Consider the following 23,219-nt stretch of genomic DNA (forward strand, 5'->3'; position numbering starts at 1 on the left):
TTCATCGGTAGTCGGTTTAATAAAAAACGAATGATTTATTACAGTACCACGAATTCGAAAATTAACTACACTATAATGCGATACCGCGAATCCATTCACACCGCCGATACCGCGGATAAAGAACGGCTTAATTAACGGTATCTTCGATAAATTCAATTCGTCGACAAATTCATTCGATATTAACGATGTTTCGGATCCAGTATCTAATAGTGCGTTTACAGTTCGATCGTTTATGGTAATACTACACATTAATGGCGGATTACGTTTCGGTTCATTAGCAGGCTCGGTTGTGCAGCAAATAGACTGCACACTTTCGATATCGATATCGAGAAATAATTCATTATTTAATTCGCATACTTGTAAACCGTTCGACAAAATTATGTCCAGCGGTTTCGGCGGAACCGGGACAGTAAAGCCGGTGTTCTCGTTTTCCGTCTCCGATTCACAACCCGACGAATACTGATTTCCGTTCGGCGGTGTTGGACTACGCACTGTGCGCGGCCCTACACCCGATCGACCTGCCGCAGCAGATGACCGACCACTATTCGGCGAATTTGGTTCGCTACCAGACTGCCTTCCACGACGCTGGAAGAAATCTGTAGCATATCGACGACGACCACTTGCGGGATCATGGTACGATAAATATATGGGATTTTCCCTACGCGGTTTATTTTTCCATTCGCAATCGATATAGTAATGCCCGCACACATCACAGTGTTAGCAATATCGAAGAACATTTCCGTTACGCAAAGGCTTTTCCATTCGAGGAGTTTTATCGGTTGTCTCAGCAACTTGAAAGTTCGAGTTTGCCCACTGCCGAGCACGTGACGGTATACCAGAACTGCTGTTATTATCGTTTCGATTATCGACGTTTCGATTATTGTTATTATTATTATTCTGATTTACCGGTCGAGGGTTAATCTGCTTATTATTCGGCTTAAAGCGCGGCGGGCTAGCTGCCGCGGCTGCGTACGATTTCTTTGGCTGTACTTCAACTAGTCGAACATTCGCGCAATCGTTATCCTGCTTCTTACGTATACCGGTAACAGGAATGACGTATTTATCGGGATTACCAGAGGTAAAGTACCGAACATACTCGAGGAATTTTTCTGGCGTATCGGGTTTCATTACTTCGATCTTATCTTGTAATTTTTCATGTGTACGAATTCCCTTAATTAAGAAGGAAACGAACTGCTCATCGGATCCAAAAGCTGCTCGATCTCGTAAAGTCATCATCGATTGAAAATAATTTTCAATCGTTTCTTGACCGGGCTTATACGTACGATTAGTCAATTCTGCTAATGCGTTAACAGATCGTTTCGAATCGCCAAATCGAGAAATTATTAATTCTTTCCATCGCTGAAAATTATGCGGTTTATTCGGTGATACGAGTAAACTGTTATACCAGACTACTGCTTCGTGTTTTAAACAGTACGCAAGTTCAGTAATTTTTCGATCATCGGAATTCCATTTATTTGCAATCGCTGCCTGATCGAACTTGATAAGAAAACTGTCGATGTCATCTCTGCTTCCGTTATAGCTAGGTCGAGGCACCGGCTGGCGCATTACATCGATTAAATCTGATTTCCGCACGGGGCTAACGTCCCTGCTTACCGGCTTACCAGAACGACGAAGTTCCTTTCGAATAAAATCTCGAATTTTCGATTCTTCATTGTCCCTGTTCGATAATTCATGAATATATTGCGACTCGGTATTTCCAGTGTTTGTACTCGATTATCTGGCCTATGGAAATATCCCGTAGATCGTTTGATATGCTCGTTCGGCTCAGTGTTATCGACTTCATGTTGCAGGGTTTTATATGCCGCAGCAACGGTATCGTAGGTTTGCTTTAAAGTATTAAAGTCCGACTGTAATTTCGTGTTCGATGATTTTAACGACGAAAACTCATTTTTTACTCGATTTAAATTACTTTCCAGCTGTGTGATTTGTTGTGTTTTCGAGAGATTGTCCGTAGCAAGGTTATCGACCGACTCCTGTAATTGTTTATTTATATTTCTCGCTGCTTTTGCTTGCGACTGAAATTCGACTGCTGCATCATAAAATTTCTTCGATTCAGCAGATTTATTCTGGTATAAGTTCTGCAACTCATCCACATCCGATTTTAGTTAATCGATTTTTTTATCCCGTTCAACGATAACTGCCTCACGTACGACAACCAAATTTTTTGCTTTTCTCAATCGATCATTTAATTCGACAATTTCTTTCACAAACTTCGAATTCAACTCTGACGCTTTTCGCATTTCTTCCAAATCGCTATTCACGTTATTCGATGTCGAAGACTCATTCACTGCATCTAACACACCTTCAACAGGTTGCGACTGACGCGGATTAGGGATCACCGTTACCGGTTCTTCCTCCATTGCCAGGGATTTATTTACATCGAAATCTATCTGATCGACTGCATTAAACTCTACTCTTGTTTTTTCCACATTATCCGACTTCATTTCCAATAAAGTCTTATTTAAATCGAAAACGTTTGATTCATCTTCCGCTTGGGTCAGCTCGGGTTCAGTAAGCTGTTCTTCACTGTTCGATAGTAAATCGGCGTTCGTTCTTTCCTTCTTTTTACGCGTTCGATCAGCGAGTACCTGATGTTCGATTACATTTCCTGCAGCACTCTGGGTTTTTCGCTAACTGTCGAGTTACCTTTTCAGGGACTGCTGCAGGAGCAGGTGCCTTATTTCGATTAATAAATTTTTCAGCTGTTCTTAACGCTCCAGTCGCAAAATCACGAATTTTACTAACAGGCGTTCGATCCATAATTAGGTCAAAAACATCAAAATACGATCGATAATAATTGTAGTTAAATTAACGATTAATTTTCGAAAAATCTCAGATATAAAAATCCACAATTTTACGAAAGTTCATCTAGGCACGATAGCAGCATTTGCAAGACTAGCTACAAGAATGCGGATGTTTACGACTAACAATAGAAACTGCTATTCAATCACGTTCGAGAGATAACTGATCAGTCCCTAGATGAAGAAGATCGAATCGATAAGATTTGCAAAATTTTACCTGTATGCAGAATCCGACGTAGACGGGTAAGTCCGCTCGACAGGTCGATGCACTGTAGAATCCGCTTGTACTGGCTTCGCCCCAGTAAAGCCGCAATCCACGAGTTCTTCGAGAATCCACGAATCCTAGGATTCTTCGGTCGTTGTAGCACTCTTTAATCCGATAAAGGTAAGGGAATAGTTGCTCTGTGTGACGAAAGTTGATCGGGAACTCCGGAGAAGCTCCGTTCGATGTTCACACGAGAACTGGTTGGTTAAATGCGGCGCAAGTCGTAACTACGCTGCAAAACTCGATAGACAAGTTAGTACAGATACAGGGATACGGGGAACTTATCGCATCTCCAACATGTTGGAGCTGTGCCTGCGCTACGCAGAAACGTGGCGGAAAACACACACCAAAACGAATAAAATTGGCACAATTTTAATAATAATCGCACATGACAACACAAAATCTATCGGAATGACAATGACAAAGGAAAAAGGGACAAAACAGCGAACAAATCTCTATCCATCGTTGACGAGGATTATTCCGAGGCAATCGAGATGCGCACACGATCACCGCTCGACGAAGACTGACTGTACGGCTCTGCCAAAGGCAGACACGATCGACGATTCAGCGAAGCTGAATCCACGAAACCACACCCACATCCCTGACGCACACACTCGCGGCTCTAACACTGCCACCACTATTACTGCAAGCGTTATCATATACAAAATGCAGAGTATAATACTGAGGATGAATAGACCGTAGAACATCCTGGACGATGTTGCCTGCCTAGTTGCACAATTGATATTGTGCACTCCATAAATGGCGCTTGCAAATAAAAGCCCAGCCTCAAATGCTCCAGTCCCAAGGATGCTTAGTGGAGTTACTGCAGTGATGTTATACTTGGCCAAATCCTCCCCTAAAGATCATGTCGGACAAACATTAGTACAGTAAGTACTCCAGTTGTCTTCATGTAGCGAAACCGACAACTTACAACTTAACGCCTTACAATTTCTTGCAATCGTTACTGAACATAAGAGTTATCACTTCAGCTTTTTTGTAACTATTAAAGTAGTGTCAAGAGATAATATGATGCTAGATCCTAATCTGTAATGTCAACAAATAATGGTGTTTCGGACTTACGGTATTCATATAAGCTGACAAATACCTCGAAAACAGTAAGCAGCCCAAATGCAATCTCAAAAATGCACATCCTTCGCAATTTTGGTAATTTGAGATATCCATTCATCTTTTCTTGGATGATACAATAATCGTGGAAACAACATTCGCTAGACAACTGCAAAAAACTCAAAAACAAAATGTACTTGTATGCATTAAGATTAGGCCTTCCCGTCCAAACTGTAGTATGAAGAAATGCGCTAAACTTAATTTTTTACTGACTTCCGACCAACTCCAGATGCACGCGTGCCGGCAGAATGAAATCAAGGTCTTCGGTCTTCTTATCGGCTCCGGTATCAGATAAGACGGAGTTCAGCGCATGGCAAAGTTGCATTTTAAAAGCAAGACTACAGTAATGCTTTGTTTATCTGCTGCCATTATTGTTTCCGGTGCAACACCACAACTGAAAAAGGGGGCTTATTTATTTCTCACTGAACACAACCGCAAGGGGAATATAACCTCTAGACAAAGAAAAGAAGAACAAAAATCAGAATGCGTAAACTACTGAGCGCCAAATGCGCTGACCACTCCCATAAGTAATTGCTTATATACGGTCGACTGCCCGATGGGCATCTTAGTTACATCATGTACGAATCAGGTCGTACTGCTACCAGAGAGAGAGCGAGAGCTTCTAACCGCTAGATACAACACAGTCTCGGAGAAGCACCTACGCTGCTCAGGAAAACGAACAACAAAACGACATCTCCTCAAAGAAACATCTTTATTTCGCAGAAATTAACCATCAAATATCATCAAAGCACAAATCTAATGAAAGGGCACGAAATCATCAGAATGCTAAAGGAATTGACGTTGTCGATTCCGATGCTGGCACTCGACTGACTGGAGCTCACGGTTGATCCGTGTGAAGACTGGCCAATGGTGAAGCGATGGTGAGGCGAATGTGCCGAATTGAGCCATCGCTCAATATCCTGTGCTTTATGCACGGCACTCAGACAACAGCATTGCAACAGACATGCAAAAAACAAGACACAGTGCAATATCCGTCAGCACCTGGGCACAATAATACTAAGATTATTACCATAACCTATCCCGTTTATTTATCTTCTGCCGTTGTACTGCTACACGCATGAAACGGAAAAATTCATAGAGTTATGCATACGTCCTCATAAAATTAGCGTATCGAAATCTGTACGTCAAATTCAGTCTTTTTACAATCTTGGATAACCTATAGTAATTGACCTTTCCAGCTATGTAAGCACTAAACCTGGGTTTTGGCGGTTACACTGCCATGGATGTTTAAGGGACTGTGTGGAAGTTCATGCTTTCTTACCAACTACTTTCAAACGGGCTGTATCCATACTATAAAAGGTCAATTCAGGTTTGCTCTTCAACTGAAATGCTGCATGAAAACGATCTTTTTGTAAAAGCATTGGATCTGATCGGAATGACCCGAAACCGGAAGTGCTTTTGGCGACGGAAACGCGAAGTCGTTTGGGAGCTATTCGTTTACTGACCTGTAATATGAATCGAAGCGTGGCACTTTATAACGGATACTAGCGTACCTCAATAACTTATGACAAACAGAAACAGAAGTACATTACAGGAGCAAGAACGATTAACGCTCAGTGCCAGGTTTTCCTGCAGACCACTATCCCACGCACCAGCACGACCATCGGAGCTGAGAAAAATTATGAACGTCGTATCGCAGTTGTACAGTATCGACTGGATTTATCGACTGGTTTAGCTGACACATTGCCGATAATAATGTCGTTTGCTTTGGCCTTTTGGGTGACATCTTAGGTCAACCGAAAGCTATGAAATATTTATTTCGCCTCCGGTGATTCCCGACTATAGTGAACACCTGGCTTCGTTTACGCTAATCAGCAGGGCGCAATCCGAGGGAAACCGAGAAACGGCTGAAAAAGGCGCCGATGGGGGAATCGAACCCCGGCTACGTCGTTAGATCCGCGTAGGCAGTACCACTGCACCACGGCGCAATACGTTGAAATCATCTGAAGGATTTTGTCGCTGTACGTGATCCGCTTCTCTCTCACGCTGGAACGAGGGCAGAAAGGAGTGGATTCCGAGGGACAAGGAATCCGGGTATTACGACACACGACACGCCCCCATTTTAGTGGTCTCTCTGTTGTAGTTATCAGTGTGTGTGAAATGGTATAAATTATGGAGATGTTCAACGCTAACTTGTGTCACTTGTTGAGTAAAAATTTTTCTGTTTTGTTCCTCTTTGTGATGGTTTGGGGCCGTTTCCGGCCACGTTCGGCATATCTGCCCAAAGGAAGTAAATTCCGATCCACTCCTTTCTCGCGTGACGTGTAGGAGTAATGTGATGATTTCGTGAAACACTCTGCTCTTAAATCACACAAAGTAACAACAGTTTTATCAAGGCAATTTTGCAAAGGCAATATTGCAGTACAGTGGCGATATTTGATGTAATGAGCGCAGCCTGAAGCATACTTAAGAATATGAGTTACTTCTACTCTAGAGACGCAGTTACTGTCTACACGGCGGCGCAGTGTACCGGAAAAGTCTTTCGAGCGTTACAAGACTTCCTTGATTTTTGCTAGTGACAGACGTGAAACTGTTGTGAAAACAGCATGGACAATGTACGAGTACTGTATTAGGCAATTCGACTTAGGTAATTCTTTCAAATTTTCAACCATCTTTATTATAATAACTGATGCACGAAATCTAAATTTAGTTTCATTCAAACAAGGACATGCAGATAAAAATACGGGCAACTGAAATTCTGTACTAGTTTATCTGTTAAGCATCTACAGCAATGCAAGCATTTGACCACCCATTCGACCAGGTATTGGGCCAACAAAGCTAGACCGTATTAAAATATTTGTTCAGCTTACGTTGTCTCCGAGTCCGAGGCGACCGAAAGAAGGGTCTCCGATCTTCTTATCAGTGCCCGACACCAGATGACACAGGGATGTAAGCAGTCAGTGTTGTATGGTAAATAATTTAATCTCCGGTACCGAAAATATCCAAATGAACGTGGTCGCTGAGAAGGTAAATAAAACACTAAAGTTTTGTTTATTATAACTTCATGTTCAGTTTATTTAACGCTTGCGCTATGCGTTGACTTTCCTTACCCCGTTCTAAAGGCGAAAGAACATTCACTGTTTTTTTGCTCATATTAATAATAATAATGGTGAATTTATTGTCTTGGCGTCTGCGAAATGTCGGCCAGACGAGTTGTTCTTTTACACTTGAATTATACTTGTACTCGTAAGGTTATCAATAATAGCAAGACGCGCTGCAAAACAAATTTTTGGGAGTCATGTGTACAAAATGCGGCCTCCTGTGACGTGGGTGGTTTACGAGCTCATTGACAGATCAGACGATTCGGTCACTTAGATCCGTTAATTAATCACCGTTACTATACCGCCCATACATCAACCGTAAAGTATACAAAAAAACAAGGTATTCGTTTTCCGGTCATTGTTTTTGTATGAAACAAAACGGATGGCACTTCGCAGCACGTCCATCAATTTTCCTGGTAAAATAAAGTTTACCGGTATTGCAGAGGTGAACTGCGAACATGTCCACGCGTACAGGAGAAAGGTCACAACGCGGTATACAAGTCAATTGGTTGCACGTACCGTCAATACTTGGTTTAGTGTTTTGACAAAAAGAGCCAAGTGACTGCTTTGTAGTGCTATTAGCCGTTTACATTGTATTGTAGTGAACAATAGTGATAAGAGTGTTCTGTGGTAAAAACGTAGTGCCATTAATAAAATTAAAGTTCATTGACCAATCATTTTTTGACTTCTCCCACAGATCTGTACTTACGGACAATTTGGAAGTGACTGCATCGGGAAACATTGTGACTGCCTAGCTTAATTTTTTCAGCTTACCAGCAACAAAAAAGACAAAAGCTTACAAGATTTAATTTGATACCGGACAAAGTCAAAACCATAAAATTAATGATAACACAACGCTCTATTATGAAAACAGGAAACAATGACAATTTACTAACAATTCAACGACTGTGACGTTAAGTAACGCAGAGCTAAATAGGTATGTGCACTTTGTACACCCGTTCTAATACGGTCTGATTGGTCAGGCGTTATCGAGCCTCTGTAGCGAAATCGATTGACCGGCTGTCAATATCTCACCATTTTGACTGCACATGTGGGCAGCCATGGCAGTTGTTGTGACTTTCGTCGCAGTGAATGTCGCAGCGGAAAAGAATAGACTTGCACCATATGCATTAGAAAAAGATGTGCATATGAAAATAACAGCAGCCATCATTTTGGTAATAAGCGAAACGGTATACAAAACACAGAGTATAGCATTGAGAATGTATAGGCCGTAAAACATCCTAGAAGTTGCACTTTGTTTTCGCGCACAGTCAATATTGTGCATTGGTGCAATCCATAAACAGCGCTTGCAGTTAGTAAAACAGCTTCAAGTGCTCCAAGACCAACAACAGCTATAGTGATGCCATCCCGCTGGGCCAAACGATCCCCTATAAAAATCAGGTTGTACAGAGGCTGCTCATGCCAATTACAGTTTTCCGGTTAGTTTATAATACAGTACAGTAATACAAGAAGTTATAACTTTAGCTGCTTTTATGTGTATTACAATACTGGAGTAAGTCATGACCCTTCGAAATATCCCTGTTTTGATTATTTACCAAGTTTGGTTACACATCGAACTGGCGCTGTAGCGATACCGGTTCCAAAGCGCAACCAGTTAAACCTCAAAAAAGCTTTGACTCTTTGACTACTTACTCTAGCCGCCAGCACAAGCTGCACCACAGATTCAGGTGTAGGAATATCTGCACTCACACTGCTCGCTGTTCATCGCAACGTGTGCTATGCCCAACAGGGAGAAAGCAACCGCCGGATCAGTCAGTTGTGCAACTTGTGCGGGCGACTATTTGAATTTACAATTAATAAATTTAATTGTTTTCGTAATCATTTATATTCCAATAATTATATTCGATTAATTCCACCCAGAGTATTGCCGGTTTACAGAGTATTGTCGGACTAACCGTCTCCAAATATTGTGTAGCCAAACAGAGCAAAAATGTCAAGCAACCCAAGTCCGAATTCGACAATGCACATCAGCCGTAGTTCTGACAGTCGTTTCAATTCAGGTATTTCCATAATGCAATGGAGGTCAAAGATTGGTATTCAGGAACACAAATTCCAAAAACACGCGGTACAAAAGCAAACTGCGTTTTAGTTATGTTGCATAAAACTACCCAACCTAAATGCTGTTAGGGAGGGCCCAACCCATGCGATTTCAACAAACTAAATGCGATTTCAACAAACTGGTGTTGGATAGAAGTGCTGAACTGTTTTGCTTATTGAATACCCGTTTTTACTGAAATGGGTCGTTAAGTGAATAATGTGCTCGTGCCGGTAAAATACGAGGAAAACAAAGTTCTTCGATCTTCATATTTGTGCCCGCTGCTAGATAAAATAAAGTTCCGTTGCCTACCAAATAAGCCCTCGCTGCTTTATTTACCTTCTCACCGAATCCCTTAGGAAACTTACTATCGAGTATTGTTGGTTTTCAGTATCATTGAATAAATATTTCCATCCTGTTTTAGTTAGCGCTGGCTGTATGATTTAAGGGTGATTTGTAACATTTTACGTTGTCTACCTAGGTCACTCGTAAATTGTGCGATAGCGCAACTAAGCGTACCGCAAAATAAATCGATAACATTACAGCACTTAGTGGCACGGCATACAGTCTTCTGTGACGTAAGATTTATGAGCTCATTCATAAACACGCTATTTCTGTAAGATCTTTGTGATGATCAATCACTTAAAATTTAAAGTTCATTAGAATGACCTCAGACGATGGCTCGAGCTCCTTAAATTTGAATGAAATATATGTTGCAACCGGGTGTGCAAATAAAGTTCGATCTTGATAAAAAGGACGTCGGTAAGATCAAGCTAAAGGATATGTGGTCGAATTGTTCACTGTATTTTATCCACCTGGTTGCGACGTATTCTGCATAAACGGAAAACATTTTAAGCGGTTACCAGAACATCAAAACTTCGTTCAGCTTTTTTGCTGCTTCCATTGTCTCAGAACAGACACCGCATTTCCCCGCTGAATATCTAAATGACAATCGTTCCTTGTCGAAGAAATTCATGGTAGCGGGATTCGCCAGTGTGCGGCTTCAGCCGCTTGCTTATTTATGTGTTGTTTGCTGTTTAAGCAAGTACATGTATATTAGAGGGAAAACCCTTTTATTGAAAACGGTTCCTTGCACTGCTGCCGTCGTCATCCGGCTGGTGTTTTACGTTGTGGCTAATCATGGCATTTATGTACCGCGCCGGATTTAACCGATGTACTAGCCGGGTAACGGCAGCAGTGAAACGAAATGGTTCCACTAAAATAGTTTTCCCCTTGTGTCCATAGTTCTATCTATTAACATATTATCTGATTCCTCTGTCTGCGCGAGTAGGCGTTCCATCTTTTGAAAATTAAGTTTATGAGCAGCTTTGTGTAACAAATATTAACGACCTCTCAAAAATAAAAACACCCGGAAAGAATAAAAATTGGCACTTGTATTTCGTTAAAAAATACAACTTTGCCTTTATTCGCTAAGGTCGGCGCACCCCCTGCAAATAAGGAAATAGTTTCTTAAAGGCATGGTATTTAATGATTATAGTGCATAACTTACCCGAGACATGCATGCTGAATACATGTAATAATCGATCATTTGACGCTGACAGTCATAACCGGCAATTTCACACAAAGGCTCAAAGTCTCTGAATGGGATGCATGTGACGCCCGGATGTCGGCTGTGCAAAAAATACGTTTGATCTACCTTAGAAACAATTAACAAACGCTGTTAGAAACCAACAAAAGATCTCAAAACTGGTTTGATACATAGTCACAGCAGCTGTTTTTTTGAGATAAAGATTTGTTTTAATTATTTAAAGATTTGTTTTAATTATTTAATCTCAAAGCTACCTCCACTAGAGGTTTTCTTGGCTTTGCAGGGTACCTGCTGCTAGTTTCTTTTATGAATTATAATTTCTCGAATTCTTGCGAAAAATATGTATTACGGATACAAGGTTAAGGTTGTGCTAGTTCTAATTGTTGCAGTGTGTGGCGGCTTCTTTCTGTCTGTTTCGGCTACCCATCGGTATTCGATACCAGGGAAGTTATATAACGTATGGATCGGTACGCAGTACAAACAACATCCGGCACGGTTCAGAGTGCGATTCACGAACAATAGTGCGCGATGGCTTCGAAATTAGAATGGCACATTGTATTTTTCGCCATTCAGTTTACGCAAGTGACCGGTCGATTCACTAAACGGTGGAACATGGGCGATTCACGAACCTTTCCCGTATACCATTATTTTATAAACTTTTTTCACTTACTACAGTAATCATTCATTTATCAACATTAGCATCTCCACTGAGAATAAAGTTGTTCTGTAACTTCCGAGCCAGGTGTCACGGTAGTCAGTTCCTGACTTCTGGTCACTCCCGAACATATTATTCCAACCGCGGGCTCGATTCTAGCTGCTATCCCTTTACCATAACTTCGGGAAATGTTTCTTTCAAAGCATTAATTATCGCCCTTTCGTAATCCGCCATCACATACAGCCACTGCTCAGCAGGAGAAAAATCGGGGACTAAGAAAAACAAACGCTTACGCAGACAGCGAAACACTAGTGAATAATGGTCTTCTTCCTTCGACATATCGTATATATCCCTTTATATAGCGTATACGAAAGGGGTAGAAATTATACACAGTTAATTTTTATGTATAACACAGCTGATTTGCGGTTAAAATTAAAAGTTTCGTGATCGTCCCTACGGGTTAGTGAATCGCCCGGTGAATAACAATGGGCACGGATCCAACGTTGCACAACCCGGATCCAGCAATGGATCCGGGTTAGTGAATCGCCCATGATACCATCCGGCACATGTGCCGGTCAAACAGTCTGTCCAATTAACGGAGCATACCCGTAGTGATTTAAGCGGTCAATTTAGGGTGACACAATTACGTATTTACACATTCCACCATCACGGTAGCCCGCTGAGTTCACACCGGTGATGGCTCGTAGGATCTCTTGTCGGAGAAGGCGCAGTTGGCAAGTTGTTAGCTGGAAAACAAATTTTGCATACCATAACCTTCCATAACACATTTATAACTGAACGTTCCACTTTTACCAGAAATTTATTTGCCGTTAATACTGCACGTCGTAAGATAAGAATGTAAAGTGTAGTTCCGCACGATTCTTCTCTTACCACGTGCAGATTCCAGCATGACCATGAACAGTTATATTACCGGTAAGCTCGATTACAAATTTCCTTAGAAAGGTCAACAGCCTCGGCCGCCTGGTTCTGATAGCAAATTACCTGCAGGTGTTTTTGACGACGAGAACATGTGGTTTACGGCGTACGCGGCGCCCGGTAGCGGATGACTCGTGCGCTGCGCTATGAAGTCTTGCACGGTACCCAGCGGATACTACATCGACTACGTATCTTGCTGTAATGCAAAAACGCTACATAAGTGAAAGAAGACAAAGACGAATGCAAATTTGTCTGCAGATCACTTCCCTCCGTATCGAGCGATTATCCATCGAGCATTTATCGATGCTCGATGCAGATATGGCACACCGCAAGCTATGCCGCCCCGGTGATTCAGGGCCGCATTAGACATCCGACTTTTATGCAAGCTTACAGTATATGCCATTGCATATTGCCACCCGCGGTTACCAGTCGGCAGTCACAGTACAGACGTTCGCCCATGACAAATACGTCGTCGAAAAATAGTTCAAAATTCTCCCCCACTAAATGTGTGTGGTTTCGTAACCATCCAGAACTGGACGGCACGGCGGACGCACTTGTCGTGAAGAAGAAAGAAAGGGGTTGTATAATCTCTATCTCATACACATACCGACCACGACGCAATCGGTAAAGAGCGACTATTATCTCAAACTGTTGGGAAAATGGGATGGCAATTAGAAGAAGAAGATCAGGAACAAGTCAGGAACTGCTGGAACTCAGCAATCCCTGCTGCAAACACGAGAAATACACAATGATACGAGTATACTTAGCTGACCTCACGCTAGATGTTAGCAGAAGCGGTAAAAGCAATATCCATCAACCAGGCGATACTGGGAATGAAGATCGAAGGGACCGAAAGGTCACTGACCGAAAGGTCAAGGGATGCAAGTGGGAGCTAGTGGGTAACTTTTACTTGTTCTAGCTATTCGATATTTGAGTTTAAGTGTAAATGGCATTTGCTTGTACAAGTTTAAAATAAAGGAATAACTTATCACGTTACCAGAATATCTGAAGATGATAATGCACGTCAACGAAGTAGAAGGAAAACCCCTGACATGGGCGAAAGGTCACCTAGAGGTCAGTTAGCAGATTCCTCACTTGGAAAGTGTAAACCAGAACAAAAGCCTGAAGTTAACCAGATCGAGAACAAGTCTCTACTTTTAATGGACTGATAACTCGTGACATTTGTGTGGGCGACGAGCGCCTTATGTAGTCTTGGGCACACGCAGGTGCGACTCTTCGTACGCGCAGGTACGGTTCTGAGAACAATAGGGATTTAGAATCTAGCCAATACTCTACGATCACATACACGTGGACTAATCATAGGTCGCATCAACACTCATGAACTAATCAGAGAAAAGGGCCAGCTAGTACAAGAGAACAAAAGGTTAAGCTACGTCATTGACGCGCGGTCACGTCGAAATGGCAAGTCGCGGTCAAAGTTCTCTGCTGGAGATTTCCTAGAAGCATCGACTCGGAGTCGGGGTCATGACTCGAGTAGTCGTTGTAGTAAATCCTAAGCCTAAGCTTCGGGGTAGAAATAGTAAAGTAGTAGTCCAATGTGTACGTAGGTACGCCCGTACACGTCACACTGTCGTAGTCAAAAACTGCGAATTAGGTGTTATGTTACTGTTACTGAAGTGCCTGCCCAGCTTTCTCTCAAAGTTCGTTTTTTGCTTAAGACAGTAACAAGTCTTCAGTCGTGTGCTGTTTGCAAAGTTATTATTATAGGCTAGCTGCGAAACATAAACAGACGGATTCGTCATTCTTTTATTAAAGTTAACTTTAATAAAACGCTATTTCAATCGTTTTAAAGGTACAACGACATTTTTACTATATTTTTATCCTCTGACGTATTGTCACACTTCGAAAGAATTTTATCAGGTGCAGGTTGACAAGTACGGAAACACTTTTCTTATCCAATACGGATAGCGATAGCAGGTAAACGTAACAAATTAAAGGGATCGTAACCAAAGCCTAAAGGCTACCGCCACTTTGCCGGTTCAAGAGAGTTCTTAGCGCACCACTGTGCAGAAGCCATTTTATTTCAATGTCATATACAATTATCACAAAGGCAGAAATCAATAAATACATTAAGCAAGAATCCATGAAATGAAGAACAACGGACTGGAAATTAGGGGATAGCATGGATTATTTCGAGTAAAATTGTTTTAACTTAGCAACTCTTCTGGCAGTGTATACAGTAGGTAATGATGTTCTGCTTACAATCTGCCGCTTTGCTTCACTATTGCCTTTTTCAAAGCGGTACATCACAAGAATATTAAGCAAGCAGTATCTTGTTTGGCGAAGCTTTTTCGTTTCCCTTAAGGATACTTATATACAGCTGACACTGGAGAGCAGCCGTCAGCGTTATTCCAATTTTCGATCCAACGCTAGACACTGCGACCAATAACAGCACGCCCATTATTGCATCGGAAGTCAGGATCCAGAGGTCAAGATAATATCCTACACAAGCTGTCAGTGCGGCACTGTATAACAAGCACAAGAAATGATTAAGGCCGAGCAAGCCGAAGAACATTCCAACAGTTGCTGTCTGGTTGTTGGCTCGATGCCTGGTGTACAGTCCATAAGCAGCTGTCGCAAATAGGAGAGCACTTTCGATTGATAGAATTATAACGGGAAGGTGAATGGTGCTTGGTTTGGGGCCAACATCGCCTTCGGGATTCCCTGAAATATGTTAAAGTTAATAAGGACAGTCCACCTATTATTTGTTATACGTAACAGCCCAATGTCATCTGAGCCCTCTCAAATGCAGCATTTGTTTCGTTGCTATATAAGGCGTGGTTAAATTGAAAGATAATAATTTTATCCGGAGAAAGTTTTAATTGCAATGCACTTTTTGAATTTTATTACTGCGTAATGTACTGGCGCAACAGCATTACGTTCAAGTTTGCAAGTGTGTAAAATAGTGAAATTGAGCTAACGAGCATTAATTAATTTCTGAATGTTCTGATTTTGAATATCCTGAATTCTTTTATGCAGTAATAAAATTCAAAAAGTGCATTGCAGTTAAAACGTAATCCGGCGAGATATCGATGTCCAAAGGTGGCCACACATACAGGGAGGTACTAGGAAGAAATACACGCATAGTCCCATAAGACACATGATGCCAAATCCGATTTCGAAAAGGCTCATGAGGAGAAGGCGCTTCAGTGCTTTCATGTGTCTTTCAGGTGTCGTGGCAACCATTATCCTATATATTAAAGCAGAACCGTAATTCCGGAACGCTCCTGCCCCTAGTGTGTTTTAGATTCAGCTGATTTAAGAACTTCACCCACCATCGGCTCGACTATAGGTGTGCTATGGTGTACCGCTTTCTGTATGTACCGGTACTCTGTAGATTATATCAATACCACTTATACCAGTGTATTTTTCGGTCATGGGAGAGCGGCAGCGACTTATCTAGTTTCCGCATTCCGGCTGCACATAACTAGTTTTATTATTCCTCAATCAACATTAAGCAGTTAGATGCATTATTCACACGTACATTTGTACACGTAAATATATGCATGTACAAGTACATGTACACATGTACGCGCGAATGGTTTACCATGGTCGGACGACAAATCAGGTTGGTCATCAGACTACTGTCATTCAAAGCAAGAGTAGTCGACACAGCAAAACTACTATGTTTTTGAGTTTAAAATTATGCGACAAGTTCTACATGAAAACATCAGGTACACCCTTGTAATACTCACTGCGTTTTCGAAGTTTTTTTTAAAGTTCAGCTACAAAACTGCAAGGGACTGCCTGTTTTGTGCAAGAATATCTCTTTCAGCACCTGTTTGTATTGCATGTTATCTTTAGCAACTGGCGTGCTGAGTCATGTGCTCACTGGTTGTTTTTATATGTTACATATCCGCAATTCCATCAATAAGTGTTCACCAGAGCAGAATGTAATACATCCACTGAAAGGTCAAAAAGGGTACCCTTAAGGGAAGTTACCCGGTCCATGGAACCTAATTCGTGTGTATGCCGGAAAAGTTTCGCGACCATAATGCTACTTTTTGCACGCATGCATCTTTGGAGATTCCTTACAGCCGCAACTCCCGAATCGGTTGTTGCGTGCATAAACGGTTTTTACACCAATACGTACAAATCTGGCTACGATACAGAATATCATAAAAAAGCGGAAAACTTTTAGGAGTACGCGGAAGCGAATGTGTTCGTGCATGTATAAAAGTCTGCTGCAATGTACCGAGTCACTTTCCTTAATCGAAGAAAGTATTGTTACTTTTCAAACAAATGCAAGTTCTGTAGATTTGGGGCCACACAAAGAAATCATTATCTATCACGAACTTTAAATCATTATGTTTACCACATTACACTATCACGATGAAAGCCACAGCAGCAATCACCACACTAAAAATCACGACGGCAAGCGGATACGAGCCGGTATACAGCGCAGCTGTACTCGAAGCAATTACCACCTTGGCATAGGCACAATCTTCCGTCGACATGTAGTCGAACACACTCGGGGGAAAATATTCTGAAGCCATCGGTTTCCATGTATGTTTAATACTGTCCTGATTCGGGCACTTGTCGGCAGTCGTAGCAATTCGTATTGGATCTTTCCGGAAGTTGTCGTCTGGGTTGTCGTATTGCGCAGCTGTTAGCATTAGCAAATTGGTTCCCGAGATTTTATTTAACCCGAATTCACTACAAAATTATCAAATAGCAATGCTATACCATAATAAGCAATATTAGAATGAGTAAGGAAGTATAAAAAGAGCAAGGAACCAGTCAATAACTATCTTTCCACAAGTGAATATTTAATATAGTACAACAACTGCGTTAGTTTTGGCAACGAATGTTGAATTGATAAATACCGTATTGAACTGCTGCATTTGACGCTCCCGTATGACGCAACCGCCCCTTTCCTCCAGTACGAAAGCATTTCCTTCTTGGTGCACAAGTTACTTGTGAGCTTTCGATATTCGTCGGCTTTTAACGCGAATACTGTCATTGGAAGAATCCATAGGATCATTAAACCAATTAAGGCACTGAACTGACCGAAAATAGTCCAAAACAACCTGCATCAAAACGGTTTCGGTAAATACTGTGCTGGTTACGATTATTCAATAAAGTCCAAAATTATTTATGCTATTTACGCACGTAACTCAATCAGCAGGCTCCAGATGTTTCTTACCTTAAATACTCGAAAACATATACCACATCGGAATGTAGGCGAACGTTTAAGAAAGGCACTGATCTGCTGACTCCAGAAGTAATCGAACAGTTAAAAGCCGGAACCGCAAACATTTCACTGAAAGGTTACGAGCAAAATATGGGCTATCCTTTCTGTAGTATTATTCGTTTTGATACCTTTCGAGAACTCCCTTCTCCACAAAATGATCCCATAGGTAATCGTGTGAATCGGATACATGAGAGAACGATTCCGTGGCGTTAGACCCATTGCGGTAGTCAGCGTATATTGTGCCCGAATCATCCATTATCAGAGTTGGGCGTCTTTCATGGTCTAGTTCCATTGCGGAGAGTATGGTACCCTTATCGGTGAATGTGCCGATCACTATATTGATAAAACAACCAATGCAAATTCGCGACAATTCAAATTATGTACCAGTACTACGTACCAGCGGGGTAAGGATGCTGAAGGAGCAAACGGTACATGAGCATATCGTATCCCACAATCTCGTTGTACATTTGGGTCGGAACTGCAAAGAAATACAGCAGTGCTGAAGAGTAGAGTAGGGCTTATCTTTAATTTTTCCAGAATTCGTACTTGGCTGAAACTGGATTTCATCCGGCCGATAAAGAGCAGTGTAATGTACATCTTCCACAGTAAAATTATGCAATCTTTGCAGCCAGTAAACAGTTCCACAACAGACTAGCCATGGACGCTTATATTCAGTAACGGATTTCTGAATAAGGACATTCAACTTGGCGCAATACGTTTCGCATTTTTCCGCACGTCCCATTGGTTTTGTAGCGCATGGCTGACCATATTTCTTCGCATGCACGTGTATCAGCATCAGCTTATCATCGACGACTAATTCAAAAACATAGGTCACCGGTACTGGACGCAGCCGTCGTGGGTCGTTGGAGCGTTCCCAGAAAACCGTATGGATATGACCGGATTGCCAACGATAAACCTGACGCTTGATCTAACGTACATTTAAATGAAGTTCAGAATTTGACTGCCGGCTACAGTAGTTTGATCTTTAAATGGAACCTTTTCTAGTTCAGGCAAGCGAGGCTCCAGTGTGGTCCAATCCACAACAACGGAGAAATTATTCCACATGGAACGGTTGACCCGATCCAAATGCGAATGGTAAAGCACATAACCTGATTTGTTAATGAGGATGGTTCTTAAAACTTTGGATTTGTTAGCAAGAAGCTCGGAAATTTCTTCCATCTGAATGTCCACGCCGGCCACCCCCATGAAGTTTTCTTTGGAAATCTATAAACGGTTGCCTGAAGCGTTGTTTGCTCTTGTGGTTGCATCTGACAATCATTTACCGTATCGTAGTCGTGAACCGCCATAAACAGCGAAACAACGGCTCCTGTACCCTAAAATAATTGCACGTTTAGTAATCACAACCCTGACTTCGGCGCTTACTGTATTTAAGATAAAAAAAAATCATCCCATTTTTTGGTAGTGCGTAGTAGTACTTTCAGATCGAAATAAGCTGTAATAGTTCGTCGTTAATAAAAATGCAATACACTGTACAAAAATTACGAACAACAAAAATACGTACTTGCTGTACTCGTAGTTAATGCATACAGTCTACAGCATGTGTCGAGATGCATAAAATTCGTACTTACCAAGCAATCTTCATAAACATTGCTGATATAATACGGATACGAGCGAGTCCAGTTCAGAGCCGCATACAACGGATATTTGGAGCGCTGGCAAAACATTTCCCCATAATTATAAATTCAATCCAGAGAATGTCGATTGACTAATGATTGTTTGAAAAATCAGTACCAGAATCTTCTGCGGTATGGTTTCCTTGAGTGATACGGTAAGAAACAATCCGTTATGCGAGCAGGCCATCTTCATCAAACCGCCCTTGGGATTGATATCCAGACCCACTTGAAAGCTGATGATCCTGACCTACATCCGATAACTCAACCATTACGTGATCAATTGGCCAAACCGCGTCCGGCTATTACCAGCAGACAAGCGGTAATCGGTGTCTAACGAGCTGCACTTACCGTGGCATTGGGATCCCGTTGATCCAGTACCTCCTTAGGAAACTCCGTCGATCCATCCGACAACATGACAATTACCTTGACCCGGGCGTCCTTCGCCGCATCCAGTCCAAATTGCCTTCGGGAGATGTTAATGAACCGGTCGTGTTCGGCAAAGGCATCAAAGGCAAACTTCAACGCCGCTTCGTAGGTCCCGACTTTCCCGTGTGTCACCATGTTAATTGCCTCTTTAAGTGCCTCTCATAAACACAACCAAGCTAATCACGTGTGCCCGCGGTACTGCGTTTAATTAGCCTTACAGATTTGGCCGGCATTGTTGCCAGTGTGAATCCGGTGGTGCACGGAATAAAGGTCACATTGCGGTTGAACTGCAGCAGCAAACGATTTTTCACAAGCGAGACACTCCACTGAATCTTGTCGCCAACCTCAACAATCCCGACGTAGTCATCATCATTCAGACTATCGACTAACGCTTGCGCCAAACTCTTGATCAGACGCAATGGTTGGCCATACACCGAGCCTGAACTGTCAAAGGCAATGTACATTCAGTGGTGGAGATTTGTTGATTTGCGGTGCTCTGACATAACGCACGAAGGGAAATAATAATCTCACAAAGGTTTTGCGCCGGATGTGGACAGAAAGGCTCGGCCGCACAATACAGCGAGTGTTTATTGACTTACACGTCTAACAGAATGAGGAGATCTTGCGGCGGAAGAAGCGCCCGGCCGTACCTAAACACACACACCCTCGCTCTGACAATTGACCTCATCGGCTTTTTGGGGGAAATCCATTGTCCTACCAGGGTCGATGACGTGCGTCAAAGCGCTTTGTACTGCAGGCTGAGTAATCTTCCTCGTCGGATGTCCAGGAAAAAGCTGTATATTATTTGTTATAGATGTCAGTTTAGAGTCAGCCAAAAGGTCGATTATGGGGAGAATTTACCCGGAAAAATTCGGAACATTCCACTCTCGGTGCCCAAATACTGCCACGAAATGCCAGGTGATTCTTTGCGGTTTTCCCGGAAAATGCGATCAAGAGGCTGTGTTACATCCAGATGTCGATTAAGACGAATCCCTGAAAAGTATAGCACGGCGTATTCACGCGCAATGCGACAGAAAGCGAAAGAAAATTTACAAGGAAAACTGTTGTAATCTTCTGGCGAATACAAGAATAATTACGAAGGACATAATTTATGGAGAATTTAGCTAACAGAAAAATCAAACTGGAGGATAGATTATTCTTATTGGATTATTATATAATATTGCTAATAACACGATAGCTTTGCATCGTAGCGGAAAGAGCTAACCATCCTGATAATTTCAGAGAAAGGAAATTCAACCAGCCCGGTGAATATGTGACCTACCTTTCTGTGGCACATAATCAGGAATCTGCACGCCGGACTGCACGAACGAAACCGTACGCCGGAAGAGCGCATTGTACCGGAACAACATCTCGCGATTGTAATCGGCATAATCCGTATCCAGTCGGACGGACTCACTCTCCATGCACTGTTTGCAACATGCAACCAACCGACAAATAGCATTAGCGGCTGCGCACCATTACCCCCAGGATCTCTCCCATATATATCACGCGTGAAAGTGAAGACGCTCATTTACACTGTACGGTACGGATACTCCGCTGTAGCAGTACTCGGTGTCCTGCAACTTCAACTGCGCACCGGCTGACAACCGTTCAGCCTCGTCCACGATCCGCTGTTGAGGAAAAAACACGCTTATTCGATTAGTCTCGCGGGACGTCGGCTGACACGCCGGGGACGATGTATAAACGCGCGGCACGATTAAATGGAATGTGTAATTAACAAATGGACGCTGAAGGAGTCCTTGGGAATACATTACAGTAAATAAAGTTACACTATATTGATCGGTGTAGTGACATGATTTATGGACAGTTACGCGCCAGCGCGGCCCTCACGTAATTGAGGATGATTGTCAGGGCCAAATGGATTATGTGCGAGTGCTTGGCGACTATTCAACAAGCATAAAACCGAGAGTTTTTACTACCTTTAGTGCCTTAACGCGATGCCTGAATAGGGCTTCGATCTGAACGCGGGTGGAGTGTAGTGTTGACTTCACTTCCTGACAGTGGGCCGGCTCAGCGGTGTACTCCAGCCGGGCATCTTTGATCCGCTGGAGAATGGAGATGGAGCATTCAGACAAATTAGGCAACGATAAAAATACACAGAAACCGGCGTATACAGGATGCGTAAGGGAAAACAGGAAATCCCACCTTACGGATGACGCTGTATGACGTCTTGGCTTCGAAGATTGAAGACAGCTGATTAGCCAAAACCTGCACACGGGGGGTACCGGCCGCTCTACAAAAAACATTTTATTTTTAAATTTTTAATAAGATACTCAACAAAAAAATTATACCAATTAAATATGGTACTCTTCGTTCCACAAGGGACCCGTTTTTATTAGGATTACTTTGAAATTAAAATTGAATTATGGACCGGTAAAACGTTTTGTTATGTACCTTATCGCGGTGACATCACAGCTAATGATCATAGTAATTCCCAGCGCTAAGAGATCCATTTTCATTTAGGATAATTGTGAAATATTATTGTGGATTTTCTGGCGTCCATCATCGCCACAAGCCGAATCAACATGGGCCGCCAGGCAGAACACACATATACACACGCGTATTGAACCAGTTGTGAATAGCCGACAAAAGCCGGTCCAGATTGACGAACTATCCGGTGTCGAAGACAAGCATGCTGGCCTGTATTGTACAGCAGGAAATTTACTTAGCCAAATGAAGTTGCTTGGATGACGCTGACAAGAGAGCGGACGAGAGAGCGCTCAGGATAAAAAGGATACATATTGGACCCACGGCCGAACAAAGAAACGGCGAATTGATTGGTCACGCAATTCGGGCGGCGGTGGATGGGGAGATGCGGGGCTAAGAGATGGGCACTTAAGCGTTTACTTGTTAAATACGTTATAATCCAATCGGCAGCTTCTTCCCCGTATCGATCTCATTATTAACGCCCGCCATAAATCATCGTTCCAACTCCGTTGGGGGATGGAGATCGAGCCCGGTCAGACAATGCCGTTTGATAACGAGGCTGCAGACAAAGTTTCTCCTTGACGAGTGTGGATCGTGCTAAACTGCCAGACCGTGTGTTGGCGATTTAATATGGAAATGTGGGACTGCACCCGAAAATAGCCGGTATCGATCGTTTAAATAAATCGCGTTGGATGGTTGTGTGTGTACGAGTATGGATTTTACCGGCGGCATATTATGCAAATATGCACTTGCCCACAAATCGACAATATAAACGCTGCTCGTTAGACGGGGATTAGCGACGGGATTGCAGGTGGGAAATATGATGAGGTGACGCCGGTGTCTGTGTGTGAGCGGGATGGATGACACGGGTATTGTACGTCGGTGAATGCCGGGATGGACTGGATTACAGAGTAACGAGAGCACTGATAACCCCGTGAACTTTGACACTGGGACGAGGAATGCGCGGGCTTGTCTTCTCAAAATACTGGGCAATATAAAAGTCTGACGATTAAGGAACGGAAACTT

General features: G+C 42.5%; 1 protein-coding gene across 3 annotated transcripts; it reads right to left on the bottom strand.

Moving 5' to 3' along the window:
* Positions 1-14,785: 14,785 nt before the first annotated feature.
* On the bottom strand, positions 14,786-22,828 carry LOC129584275 (voltage-dependent calcium channel subunit alpha-2/delta-2-like). 3 transcript variants are annotated; one of them, XR_008689863.1, is made up of 22 exons: positions 22,161-22,828; positions 21,912-21,999; positions 21,686-21,811; positions 21,281-21,376; positions 21,028-21,172; positions 20,607-20,738; positions 20,464-20,539; positions 20,345-20,395; positions 19,964-20,189; positions 19,668-19,901; positions 19,438-19,566; positions 19,275-19,358; positions 18,969-19,019; positions 18,682-18,909; positions 18,232-18,613; positions 18,083-18,163; positions 17,814-18,018; positions 17,638-17,754; positions 17,318-17,521; positions 16,919-17,147; positions 15,548-15,681; positions 14,786-15,155 (listed from the first exon to the last, which is right to left on the bottom strand). XR_008689863.1 is itself a non-coding variant. In XM_055476400.1 (21 exons), exons 1-21 carry the CDS (start codon positions 22,223-22,225, stop codon positions 16,811-16,813), a joined length of 3,000 nt encoding a protein of 999 aa, XP_055332375.1. In that variant the 5' UTR covers positions 22,226-22,828; the 3' UTR covers positions 16,697-16,810. The 3 variants fall into 3 exon arrangements, 2 of the variants coding, with proteins under 2 accessions (XP_055332375.1, XP_055332374.1); XM_055476400.1 differs by lacking the exons at positions 14,786-15,155; positions 15,548-15,681 and having other exon boundaries at positions 16,697-17,147; positions 19,964-20,032; positions 20,090-20,189; XM_055476399.1 differs by lacking the exons at positions 14,786-15,155; positions 15,548-15,681 and having other exon boundaries at positions 16,697-17,147.
* Positions 22,829-23,219: the final 391 nt, after the last annotated feature.

This window comes from Paramacrobiotus metropolitanus, unplaced genomic scaffold, assembly GCF_019649055.1.
Source record: "Paramacrobiotus metropolitanus isolate TYO unplaced genomic scaffold, Prichtersi_v1.0 Parri_scaffold0000013, whole genome shotgun sequence".
Taxonomy (NCBI): Eukaryota; Metazoa; Tardigrada; class Eutardigrada; order Parachela; family Macrobiotidae; genus Paramacrobiotus; species Paramacrobiotus metropolitanus.

What these genes read in the sequence shown, in the direction of transcription:
- LOC129584275 (XM_055476399.1), bottom strand. Translation starts at nt 22,225, where the DNA reads ATGAAAATGGATCTCTTAGCGCTGGGAATTACTATGATCATTAGCTGT. An exon ending in GCTTGCCTGAACTAGAAAAG is followed by an intron (nt 18,614 to 18,681) that starts GTTCCATTTAAA and finishes AATGTACGTTAG; the next exon opens with ATCAAGCGTCAGGTTTATCG. An exon ending in TCAGCATCCTTACCCCGCTG is followed by an intron (nt 18,019 to 18,082) that starts GTACGTAGTACT and finishes TTATCAATATAG; the next exon opens with TGATCGGCACATTCACCGAT.